The following is an 11,631-nucleotide window of genomic DNA, read 5'->3' as shown; positions in this document are numbered from 1 at the left end:
CCAGCGTGCAGCTTGTTCTCAATAAGTCAAGGTTCTCCAGAATTCTTGAGTTATTTTTCTGTGTTAATGTGGCCAATGTACATGAAGTACTTTCAGTACTTGAATATGCTGTATAAGTGCTAAATATCATTGATAATTTTGCAAGATCAAACACTGAATAGATACTGTATATACCAAAACAGGTGTTCCAAACCGAGTTGCTTGTAACTTTTTTCTAATGCTAAATCCTGTGGCTTGGTGATAGCAAGTAGTGCTTGTTCCATTGAGTTTCGTGTGTGTGTGTCTTCACGACAGGTAGCCAGATCTTTTGTAGTTTTTTTCTATCCAAACAGGAGCGTCAGTTGAAATCTGATGAAACTGATTACTGATTTATGTTTTTAGTGTATACTTAAGATATCATAGAAACATAATGTGTGAAGCAGTTCAGTAATTTGCATATGTCTTTAATTCCATTTTACTCTTTAAATGTTGCTGGTTGAATTTGTTTACAAAAAGTTAGAAACTGCATTTGAGGACTGTCAAACATGAGATCCTAGGCCAGGGGTCCATAACCATTTTGGGCCAGTAGGCACATTTCAGATTTTGAGAGGGTATTGTGGGCACTCTTACAAAATGGCTGCTGTGGTGGTGTGTCCAGTCATAAAACACCCTGGGCAGTGTCCAGTTTGACACTACTGCTAACATACACCCATTGCAACAGTAAACGATATTGGCATTGTGCCAGAGGTCATTTACACTAATGCAACGTAATTTACGTTAGCGGTAATTGTATACTGCCCCCAATTCCCAGAAGGCAGTCTCATGAGGCTGAAAGAAAAGTAACTTGCCTAAGAACCTGAATAGAAGCCAAATGTGGAATATGAATTACGAAACACAAAATGACTCTTTTGATCCCAGTTTTCTGCTTCAGCACCCATTTCACAGAGGGCAAACTGATGAAGTTCAGAGACAGGTAACTTGGCCAAGAAACTGAGTACAAAGCAGAAGTGGGTTCTGAACCCTAAATATCAAATCACTTACTTCTACCACAAAGCACAACAAAATACCCATTTCACAGAAGGAAAGCTGGTGACGCTCGAAGAAATACACACAGACAAAACACACACACAACCCAGGCAGAATACACACCAACACCGCCGCCCCCCCCAAACAGGCAACGCATGTACATACCAAAGAACCAAAACAAACCAGCCAATACATACCAAAAGTAAACAATCACACACAAATAGGCAAAACATACACAGCACAGGGAAAATAACCTACTCCCTACCACTCACTCTAGCCCTTCAGGATGCTTCCCCCGAACCTCATATCCTCAAGGTTGCTCCCCCCAGCCCTTTCTTTTTCTGGACATACTTCAAAATGAAGTGCTGGGCTGTAGTCACTCACCATTTTTATTTTTTAAGAATGCCTCAAAGGCATACACGGGGCCCAGAGGCATTCTTGGAAATAGAGTGCTGGAGGCTAGCACATTTCGTTGCAGCATGCCAACCTTCCAGGTTTGGTTTTTAAATACTTTAAAAATCAGATTAGGAGGGCCAGGGAACATAGATGCAGGATTTGTTGAGGAAGGAATTAGCATCTTTTCTTATCATGCACTTCTTTAGTGACTGTGTATTAGAGGGAAATATCTCCCCTTCCACTTCTGTTTGTGGAAGTCTCTGGTGTATCAGAGCTTCTTCCCCCAAATGGAAGACATTATCTGTTTGCCAAAAGGAACTTTTGGATCCCACCCAATGTACTCATTTTTCATCTTGGATTTATTGCATTGTTACAATTATTTGCATCCCAGAAATAGAATATACAAGCCATGATTCTCTGCTGTAGTTGAGAAAGGGATACATAGAACAAAAAACTTTTTTTTTCATATAAGACATACTGCACAGTGAATTACTGTAGGCCAGGGGTGGGCAACTTATGGCCCCCCAGATGTTGTGGGCTACAGCTCCCATCATTTGCTATTCTGGCTAGGGCTGATGGAAATGGTAGGCTAAAACATCTGGAGGGCCACAAGTTGCCCATCCTGGCTATATGCATTAATGCTACAGAGTGCCAAAGTATTCATGGAGACTACTTTATGCAGAAGTATTGAGTTTTGTGACTTGAATGAAACCTTACAAAAACTTGTATTGATGAATTGGCAGTTTTGTGGTTGGAAAAATCATGGAAGAAAGTTCTTGCTCTTAACACAACCTAACTACCCAGAACTGGAACCAAGTCAGGTTGTTTCTGTAGCGGTGTCTCTATTTGTGTTTCTGAGTTATTGGAATCTTGAACTTTCATATTATCTTTCAGATGGGACACCCAGGCATGCCTCACTACCCACCCATGGGCATGCATCCTATGGGCCAAAGGCCGCCCAATATGCCTCCAGTGTCTCATGGAATGATGCCTCAGATGATGCCTCCAATGGGAGGGCCGCAAATGGGGCAGGTATGTTGGCTTCTGTGTTTTTTGTTACAAAAATAGCTTCTTAAAAATGAATTAAGGTTTTGAAACAGTAACTTAAAATATTTTGGGGCTTTCCATAGCTCACTAATAGTTGGCAGTTACTCTGAGCTTCACATCAACTGCAGTCTTTTTAATCTCCTTTCCTTCTTTGTAAAAAATCTTATTCTTTCCTTCATTGAATCAGAAGATTTCTTGCAAGTAGGCAAATTTCATCTTCTGTGGGGCTGTGAAATGATTTTAGCCCTGTATTGCTTGCCATTGGTTTCAGCCTTACGTGCTTAGAATGAAGAAAATATTTCTCACGTTGCTCAAGAATCCTGAGAGCTATGGCCAGTGAGCAGTTGGGCCCTTTCAACCTGAGCTTTTATTTCCTTTCCCTTATTTTAGTGGTTCTAGCACTTCAGCTCAGAGCATGGATTTTAAAGAACCCAGTCAGCTTGGATTCAGGAAAGCTGGCTTTTTTCTGGCTCTTAGTGTCAGATGCCCTTTCATCAGTTCCCATCTCTTCCCTGATGTCCTAGTTGAAGGTGAATAAAGGGGACTCAGTCCTAGCATGCAGTTAGCAGGTTAGATAGGTGTCTGGCATCCTTCCAGATTGTGAACAGCATGGCAGTTTGTTAGTACAGATGAGTATAATGTAGCTTAGACAAGAATGAAAGGGAAAAAGAGAACATACGCAAAGGAATTTGGGCAAGGACAACTATATAATAACCCATTTTCACTGTCAATAGAAAAACTTTATATTCTCCTATTTAGTTTTGCCTATCACCTTTTCCCTGGCTGTTATTTTCAGTAATATTTCCATCATTCTGCTGTCAACCAGCAGATGTTGCTGTCAACGAGCATCTTACCTGTTATTTTCACATGATGTGGAAATCCTAGGGTATAAATGGGGGGGGGGATGCAAATAACTTGGGAATCTTCTGGTAGAAGTTGTACAAGTGAATGTTGAGGGGAAAAATAGGTCAGAATGTAGTTGTCCAGTATTCAGAATATACGGGTTTTGTGTCTTAGACTGCGTAGATGAGGCTATTATACCATCCATTTAGACTCCTTCCTCCAAGGAATTTTATCTGTTTATTAAGGGAATAGCTTGAGGATGTTTAGAACATCTTTCCTTGTTGCTTTTGGGGGCCACCACGTTTCACTGGAGATTTACGCACTAATGTTTCATCATACTCCACTGTAGGAGCTACCTTTATTTAAATAACAATTTGTTCCTATTGACGTTAGAGTACCCCTTCCCCTGCCCTTGGTTTATAGATTTCCTGATCTTGAGAACTATGTGCATATCGCAAAAAAATTATGGCTACCTCAGCGTACCTAAAGTTAGGGCTGTCAAACTCATGGATAATGGGCTGTATAACCATGTATTGTGGGCCACCAGATGTTTGATAAACCCCGAGGTTTTGTGGCTCACCTGGGTCAACACAAACTGGATTTATCAAGCATACCAGTATTTTGTGCTATGTGGCTGGAATACAGTTCATGGCCTGGAGGCTATGAATTTGGCATCTGAATTAAGGAATCCTTTGTTTTGAAGCTACCTGGATAGAAGTTTTTAGGGAGCATCTCTTGCGTGGAACACAATTATTTGGAAGCAGCAGTGGGGCAAGACTCCTTTCTTCTCCTGCTTCTACAGGATGGTGGGGAATGGGAGGGCCACTCCCATTCTTTCTTCTCTTCCTCACGCTTCCAAGAAAACCTTGTGGATTGAGGGTGGAGCAGTAGCCCTACCAAATACCTCTCCCTCCACACAAGATGGAAGGTAAGAGGGAGCAATAACCTGATGCTCCCTGAAGATACGTGGGAATGGGGTCACTTGGCCAACCCTCCAGGGATTGTCACTATATACTGGGGGGTGATTTCCCAAGAACTATTTGTGGGACTTGCCAATCAAATTGGCTGAATATGGCCAATTGAATATATTACTAATATTTGTACAATCTGTTGCTCTTGTTCCCATCCTCTTAGTCCCTAATAGTCCCTGGATGATGAAAACTATTGGAAATAAAACTTACAGCTTTTTTCCCCCCAGAAATTCATTTCCAGTTAAAATACCATGTGCATACACAAGCAAATTAGTTCTTCATAGTAACTGCCTTGGGTCTAACGCCTTGGATGGCATATACTACTCCCTCACATACTTATTGCCTTGCAACATCACTGATGGGTGGAGAATTGTCCTCCTCACCATATTTATGATGCTTTAAGGAACAAGGGCAGTGATGTGGTTTTAAGTGGCTACGGTAGTTTGCATCCTTGTTGCATGCTTTTCTCAGCTTTTTTTTTTTAACAGTTCATGTTTTTGAACCCTGCAGTCATAATTCTTAAACTTTATAGTACTCTTCATCTTGGAGCATCTTTGCAAGCATAACTCTTACTCCAGCCCTGTGAGACAAGTTCTTCAGGTATTATTCTCTGTTTATAGATGAGGTAAATGAGCCCTCAAGATTAATAAGAGTTTATACAGACAAGGATTTGGTTTGGGAATTAGAATTAGAAGTTTTGGAGCTTAAATGACTTGGGCCCCATTCTTGCAGTGATTCATGAACAGTGCTAAAGTTTTGGGTTATTCTAGTATTAAAACACTGGCCTTTTGGGCCCTATATTTTTGAGAACTTTTCTGCTATCCCTATACCCCAACCCTCCACTTCCTTTACTTTTTGCTTTGGGTTCCCTTTGGACAGACCATCGTTAGTAGCTGAAAAAATCCTGCCTTTATTTGTTGGCCCTCTAAGATTGCATTGTCTACAGTAATTCTTCTGGTCACTTAGAGCCTTAATATATACCCATAAAATTGTCAAACTATTGCCTTGACTCCCTTTTTAGGCTTATAGAGCATTTTACATATTTATCTATAATGCTTTGTTATTCCCCAATTTATTTATATTGGAAAGGGCTTAACAATATCTTCTGGTCAACATAAAAAGCTTATGTATGTAGCAATTTGTATTAAGGTGTAAACACATACTATAATCATATTTTAATTGTAGATGCCTGGAATGATGCAGTCGGTGATGCCCGGAATGATGGCACCACATATGTCTCACGCTCCCATGCAGCCTCCAGGACCGGTAACTATTAAATCTGTCTTGTGATCTTAAAGTATTCAGAACCTGCTATACTGACTTCTGCATTTTACTTGTTATGTAACATACAGCAGCTGTCTTTTTCTCTTGAAAATTTTGCTAACCTTTAACAATTATGTTATATTATTGAGGGCTAATAAAGGGAAGAAATTGTTAATGGTTCAGATTTATTTGGTGAGAGACTCCTTTATTAGTCTACTATTTATTGTTAGGTGAGTGACTACTCAGAAGTGAGTGACTACTTTCATACTTAATTACAGATTATCCTGAAACTCTTAGTAGAATGATCAGTACATTTGTGGTAGTCTTTTTTTTAAAAAAAAATGTATACACGTACAGTGAACTAAAGGCTTGTATCAAAATGAGCCTTCATAACAACTGAAGGCATTAATGGCTATTGGAATCGAATCAAATGGTTTTTTTTACTAAAGTACCAGCGTGTTTAAAGACTACATAACCTGTCAGCAAGTTAATATAATTGTTGGTAATATAATGTAAGACAGTAGCAGTCTTCACACATGCAAACTAGTAACTTCTCCCTACTCACTTTTATGGCTCCCCTAGCCTAGAGAAACCTCAGTGAGAACTAGTCTGTGTACACACCACTGACAAATATTGTCATGGAATGGCTACAGTCTGTCTGCATGTGCAGTAGGGATAGCATGGAGAGAAAAGCAGCCATGTCACATATGTGAACAGGGCAAACTATCTAGTGGGGGACGCGCACTCGTTCATATCTCAGCCTCATTCACCTGTAAAGTGTGTGTGTGGGGGGGGTGTTGAGGAGTCTTAATTGTAACATCAAAAAGATTGCAGGTGAGGAGACCTGGCACCCCTCCTATTATCTAGTTCCAACTCCAGAAGAGAGTTCAGCTTGAAGAAAAGTGTGTAGGGCAACAGTCTCTAGGGATGTGGTGTGTGTGTGTGTGGGGGGGGATTTCAGCATTCCTTTTGATGTTAGAATTAGATATCCTACCTCCTTTTTTATATGTCAACATCTAGTTCAGCTTTAAAGAGCAGATTCATGTATATCAAAAGACACTGCTGCAGTAACATCAGGTTTTGTTATTTTAATGTTGAGAACTTAAGAAGAGCTATGCTTGATCAAACCAAAGGTTGATAGTGGCCAATCCAGGTGCTTATGGGAAGCCTACAAGCAGGACATGAATGCAATAGTACCCCCTCCCCTCCCTGCTCATGTTCACCATTAACTGGTGAACTATAGACATACTATACTTCCTTTGATACTGGAGGTAATATGTAGCCATCATGACTGCTAGGCATTGATAGCCTTATCCTCCATGAATTTGTCCAGTCCCCTTTTAAAGCCATCCAAGTTGTTGACCATTGCTATATCTTGTGGTAGTGAATTCCATAGTTTAAATAGTTTAAATAGGCATTTGGGGTGGGTTAGGGTATTTTAGAAAATGTTTTTATTGTAGAATTTTATTGTTTTAAACTGTTTTATTGTATGTTGTACATCGCCCAGAGTGGCTGGGTGACCAGCCAGATGGGCGATTAATAAATTTAATAATAATAATAATAATAATTTAATTATCTGCTGTGTAAATAAGGACTTGCTTTTATCTGTCCTGAATCTCACACCATTCAGCTTCATTGGGTGACTCCTGGTTCTAGTATTATGAGAGAGGGAGAAACACGACTCCTATCTACTTTTCCCATATCATGCGTAATTTTGTACACCTCTATCATGTCTTTCTGTACTCACCTTTTTTCCCAGCTAAACAGTTCCAGATGTTGTAACCTTTGTTCATAGAAGAGTTGCTGCAGCCCCTTGATCTTTTTGGTTGCCCTTTTCTGCGCCTTTTTTAGCTCTACAGTATCATTTTAGAGGTGCGGTGACCAGAGCTGTACACAGTATTCCAGTTGGGGTCATACCATAGATTTCTATAACGGCAGTATAATATTAGCAGTTTTTTCAGTTCCTTTCTAATTATGCCCAGCATGGAATTTGCCTTTTTTCACAGCAGCTGCACACTGGGACATCCTTTTCATCAAGCTATCCACCATGACTCCTAGATCTCTTTCTTGGTCACCACCTGCTCAGATCCCATAAGCATGTACTTGAGGTTGGGATTTTTTCCCTAGCGTGCATCACTTTACACTTGTTTACACTGAATCGCACATTACATTTTAATGCCCATTCCCTCGGTTTGGAGCAACTGTTTTGGAGTTCTTCACAATCCTTTCTTTGTTTTAACAATCCTAGATAATTTAGTGTCCTCAGCAAACCTGGCCACCTCACCTCCCTTGACATCCCAATTCCAGATTGTTTATGAACAAGTTAAAAAGCACTAGTCCCAACGCAGGCCCTTGTGGGTCCCCATTGTTTACATCCCTCCATTGCGAGAATTGACCATTTACTCCTACTCTCTGCTTTCTGTTCTTTGGAGACTGTTGGAGTCTCCTAGGGTTTCATTTTTTGAAAATACACATGGTGTACTCCCCCCCGCCCCCGGCTTAACTTGCTTCTAAAAATATGCTTAACTTTTCTGTGAGATCTTTGTTGTCATTCCAGACTTTTTAGTTGTGTAACTCCCCCCCCCCAATATTTATCCCTTATTACCCTCATATTTTCCTCCTTTTACCAGTTTGTTTCCCTCACTGAAGATTTCCTTAAACCATAGTTTAAACTACCCACATAATGACAAACTATGGTTAGTCTAAAAACAGGAGTAGGTCCTTCCCTCTTTGCAGCCTTGCTGGAGGAGGAGGGGGCAAGACAGGGAGGGCAGCCTGTGGCCTGCAGGTCTAATTCCGCTTGCGACATTGCCCATTTTAGCCTATGAAAGGGTTGAGCACCCTCTGCTGGCCTGTCCCCAAGCCCTGCCTCTGAGTTGGGGAGAGGATTTTACTACTTGGCATGGGCTTGCAGTACCAAGTCTTGAAATCTCTAGCCGAGACCTTTCCCACCCCCTTGCCCCTTCTCCCGTTGTGAACAGGGCGGAAGGAGGTGCTCTACACATCCAGGGCTTGCAGAGGCTAGCCAAGGGGGCATGAACAGGGTTGTGCTCTATTTGGCCAACGTTTGCAGCAGCCAGCTCCCTTCCCGCCCTACTCGTGCCCTACTCAGAGCACAAGTGGGGCAGGAAAAACTCAGAGGGCTCCTGCAAGCACCAGTTGATTCTCCATGGGGGAAAAATGGATGAGGCATGGCAGGAGGTGGGGTTTTGAGATGGGGTCCTGTGACTGCAACTTCATCCAGCCCACTGGCTTGGTTCCGGGGTGCAGGGACAGTCTGGCCCCTGAACAAAAACAGGTTCTCCCCCTGGGGTGAGGGGAACATGCACACATAGTCCTAAACTATTGTTCTGAAGCATGCATACAGAATAAAGCTGCTAAAGCAGAGAAGATTAATGAAGTGCTCCTAAAATGCTTTAACAGCAGCTTCAGAGACCTTAACTCCTTTTGGCATCCAGGAGAATGGGGCTGGTAGCAGCAGAGCTCAAAATTGCCCTCAGCCATGCTTAATAGTGGTGTTGCCTCCTTCCCCTAAGAGCTGCCTGAGGGAAGCAGGTCATAGGTAAATGTAGATGGAGAATGCTGTTTACCTATATTTTATTAACACTCTCTTATCCAGACATTTGAATGTAGTCTTGCACAAACCATGTTTCTTCCAACTAGCTGGGCTAGCAGTATTTGGTTTACGATAAAAATGTATAAAAACGGAGGGGAATATGCATTCAGTTGTGGTGACTACTTGCTACCAGAAAAGAAATATTAGATGACTTGGTATATAATAGGTGCCATGTGTTTTAAATACCTTTATTTTTCTTCAGCCAGGAGTGAACAGTATGGATTCTCAGATTGGTATGTATAAATAATAAATCACTTGTTCAATAGTTTAACCAGAAGATGTACAAGAATAATACATTTTCTAATCATAATATGAAATAAACATGTAAAGGATTGATTCAGTCACCTAAGGAGAATTTGAAAACATCCCTTCCCCTTACTTCTTGCTTCACAGTGGTCCAAATGGTTGGGTGCTTTCTTCAAAGAACTAGAAGCTGGGGCTGAACCAGGGGAACAATTATTTGTGGAGGGGGGATCTCTGTGGGGGCATATGTGGGGCTGCCTTTAAAAACGGCCCGGAAACTTCAGCTAGTCCAAAATTGGGCAGCAAGATTGTTAACTAGCCAACGAGATCACATTATGCTAGTCTTTTTCCAGCTGCACTGTCTGCCAGTCCATTTCTGCGCCCAATTCAAAGTGCTGGTATTAACATTCAAAGCCCTAAATGGCTTGGGGCCAGGTTATCTGAAGGATTGCCTCCTCCCATATGTGCCTGCCCGGGCCCTAAGATCATCCTCAGTGGTCCTCTGTGAGCCCCTGCCAAAGGAAGTGAGGTGGGTGGTTATCAGGAGGAGGGCCTTTTTTTGCTGTGGCACCCGGGCTGTGGAATGAGCTCCCTAGAGAGGTTCACGTGGCACCTACATTGTACTCCTTCCGCTGCCAGGTGAAGACCTTTATATTCTCCCAGGCATGTTAGCTTCCTAGTCTTTTGGCTTTGGTGTTTTAAATCTGTATTTTAAATCTCTGCATTGCTGCTAGGTTTTATTCTGGTTGTATTGTTGTATTGCAGTTTTAATGCTTTCATATTTTGTATTGTTTTATCCTGTGCTTTTGGGCTTTAATTTTTGTGAACCACCCAGAGAACTTCGGCTATTGGGCAGTATAGAAATGAAATTTTAAAAAAATCAAAACAGAATGGGCAGGACTAAGTGGGCTCGGTGGTCATGGACTGCTGAATGACTGTTATGGGGTGGGGTGGGGAATAAAAAACTGGGAAGTTCAAGGTTGGCATGGAATATTGTGGAGAAGAGTATGGTTGACTGACTAGAAAACTGAACAGGAGCACTTCATACTGCAATATTTTGTTGCAGGGTGCACTTTGTTGGCATATGAATATTGTTTCTCTTGAATGTAATAGAGTTGACTTTAGTGACTGTTGTACAAAGTTCAGAACCTAGCAAGTTGATCTTCAGTGTCAGTTGTTGAGCATCTTTAGATTTTGAACTTTCAGTTCAGATTCTCAGTTTGCTCTGAATTCTGAAAAGTGACTATTTTAGCTGTGTGCCCTAAAATTTGGTTTTTCGTTTTATATTTCATAGGTTTAGCCCCCCCTGGAACTCAGGTAAGCAAGGATCTGATTATTTCTAGCATTTAAACTGAAGCCATAGGACTCTTAATGATGATGATTCCAGAAGCAATGATGATTCCAGAAGAAATCCCAAGCTACAAACTTGTTCCTTCAAGGGGAGTGCAAACCCATCCAGAGCAGGCTGAACACTCTCTATCCGGTCAGACAAACCACCCACGAACAGCATCTCAGTCGTGTTTGGATTGTGTTTCAGTTTATTAGCCTTCATCCAGTCCAGTGTCGTAGCCAGGCACTGATCTAGCACATCCACAGCCTCACATGATGAAGATGAAAAGGAGAGATATAGCTATGTGTCATCAACATAATGATGGCAATACACTCCAAGCTTCTGGACAACCCCACTCAGTGGTTTCATGTAGCTGTTAAATAGCATAGGGGGACAAAGCTGACCATTGCCGAACTCCATAATGGAGAATCTGTGGGGCCAAGCAGCATCCCCCAAGCACCGTCTTCTGGAGCTGACCATCCAAGTAGGAGTGAAACCACTGCAATGCAGTATCCTCCACTCCCAGTTCAGTCACCCCGGCAAGATACCGTGGTTGATCATATTGAAAGCCTCTGAGAGATCAAGAAGAATCAACACGGTCGCATACCCTGTCTTTCTCATGATGTTCATCATCCAAGGCAACCAAGGCTGTTTGTGCCAAAACCTGAACTGATATGGATCCAGACAATTGGTCCCATCCAAGGGCATGTGGAGCTGGTTGGCAACCACCCACTTAAGGACCTTGTTCAAGAAAGGAGCATTTTCCATTGGCCTAAGTTATACAGATCCAGGGAGGATTTATTCGGGAGTAATTTCACCATTGCCTCTTTCAGGTAGCCCAGGACCACTTTCTCACACAAGGAGGAATTAATCCCCTCCCTGGCCCACCCAACTATTCCCTTGCTGCCAGATTGAAT

The 11,631-nt window shown here is 41.9% G+C and overlaps 1 protein-coding gene across 5 annotated transcripts in view; it reads left to right on the top strand.

Moving 5' to 3' along the window:
• Nucleotides 1-11,631, top strand: part of PRPF40A (pre-mRNA processing factor 40A) — a 41,719-nt gene that overhangs the window by 2,333 nt on the left and 27,755 nt on the right. For all 5 annotated transcript variants that reach the window (XM_084810912.1, XM_084810903.1, XM_084810896.1 and 2 more), the window contains exons 2-5: nucleotides 2,296-2,433; nucleotides 5,448-5,528; nucleotides 9,344-9,374; nucleotides 10,679-10,701. In XM_084810912.1, coding sequence (XP_084667038.1) covers nucleotides 2,296-2,433; nucleotides 5,448-5,528; nucleotides 9,344-9,374; nucleotides 10,679-10,701 — 273 coding nt within the window. The remainder of the gene's footprint in view (nucleotides 1-2,295; nucleotides 2,434-5,447; nucleotides 5,529-9,343; nucleotides 9,375-10,678; nucleotides 10,702-11,631) is intronic.

The sequence above is a fragment of the Heloderma suspectum genome, chromosome 1 (assembly GCF_057233095.1).
Source record: "Heloderma suspectum isolate Gila_16-S chromosome 1, 16-S_ref, whole genome shotgun sequence".
Lineage (NCBI taxonomy): Eukaryota > Metazoa > Chordata > Lepidosauria > Squamata > Helodermatidae > Heloderma > Heloderma suspectum.
This window is presented reverse-complemented; position numbering and strand designations above follow the sequence as displayed.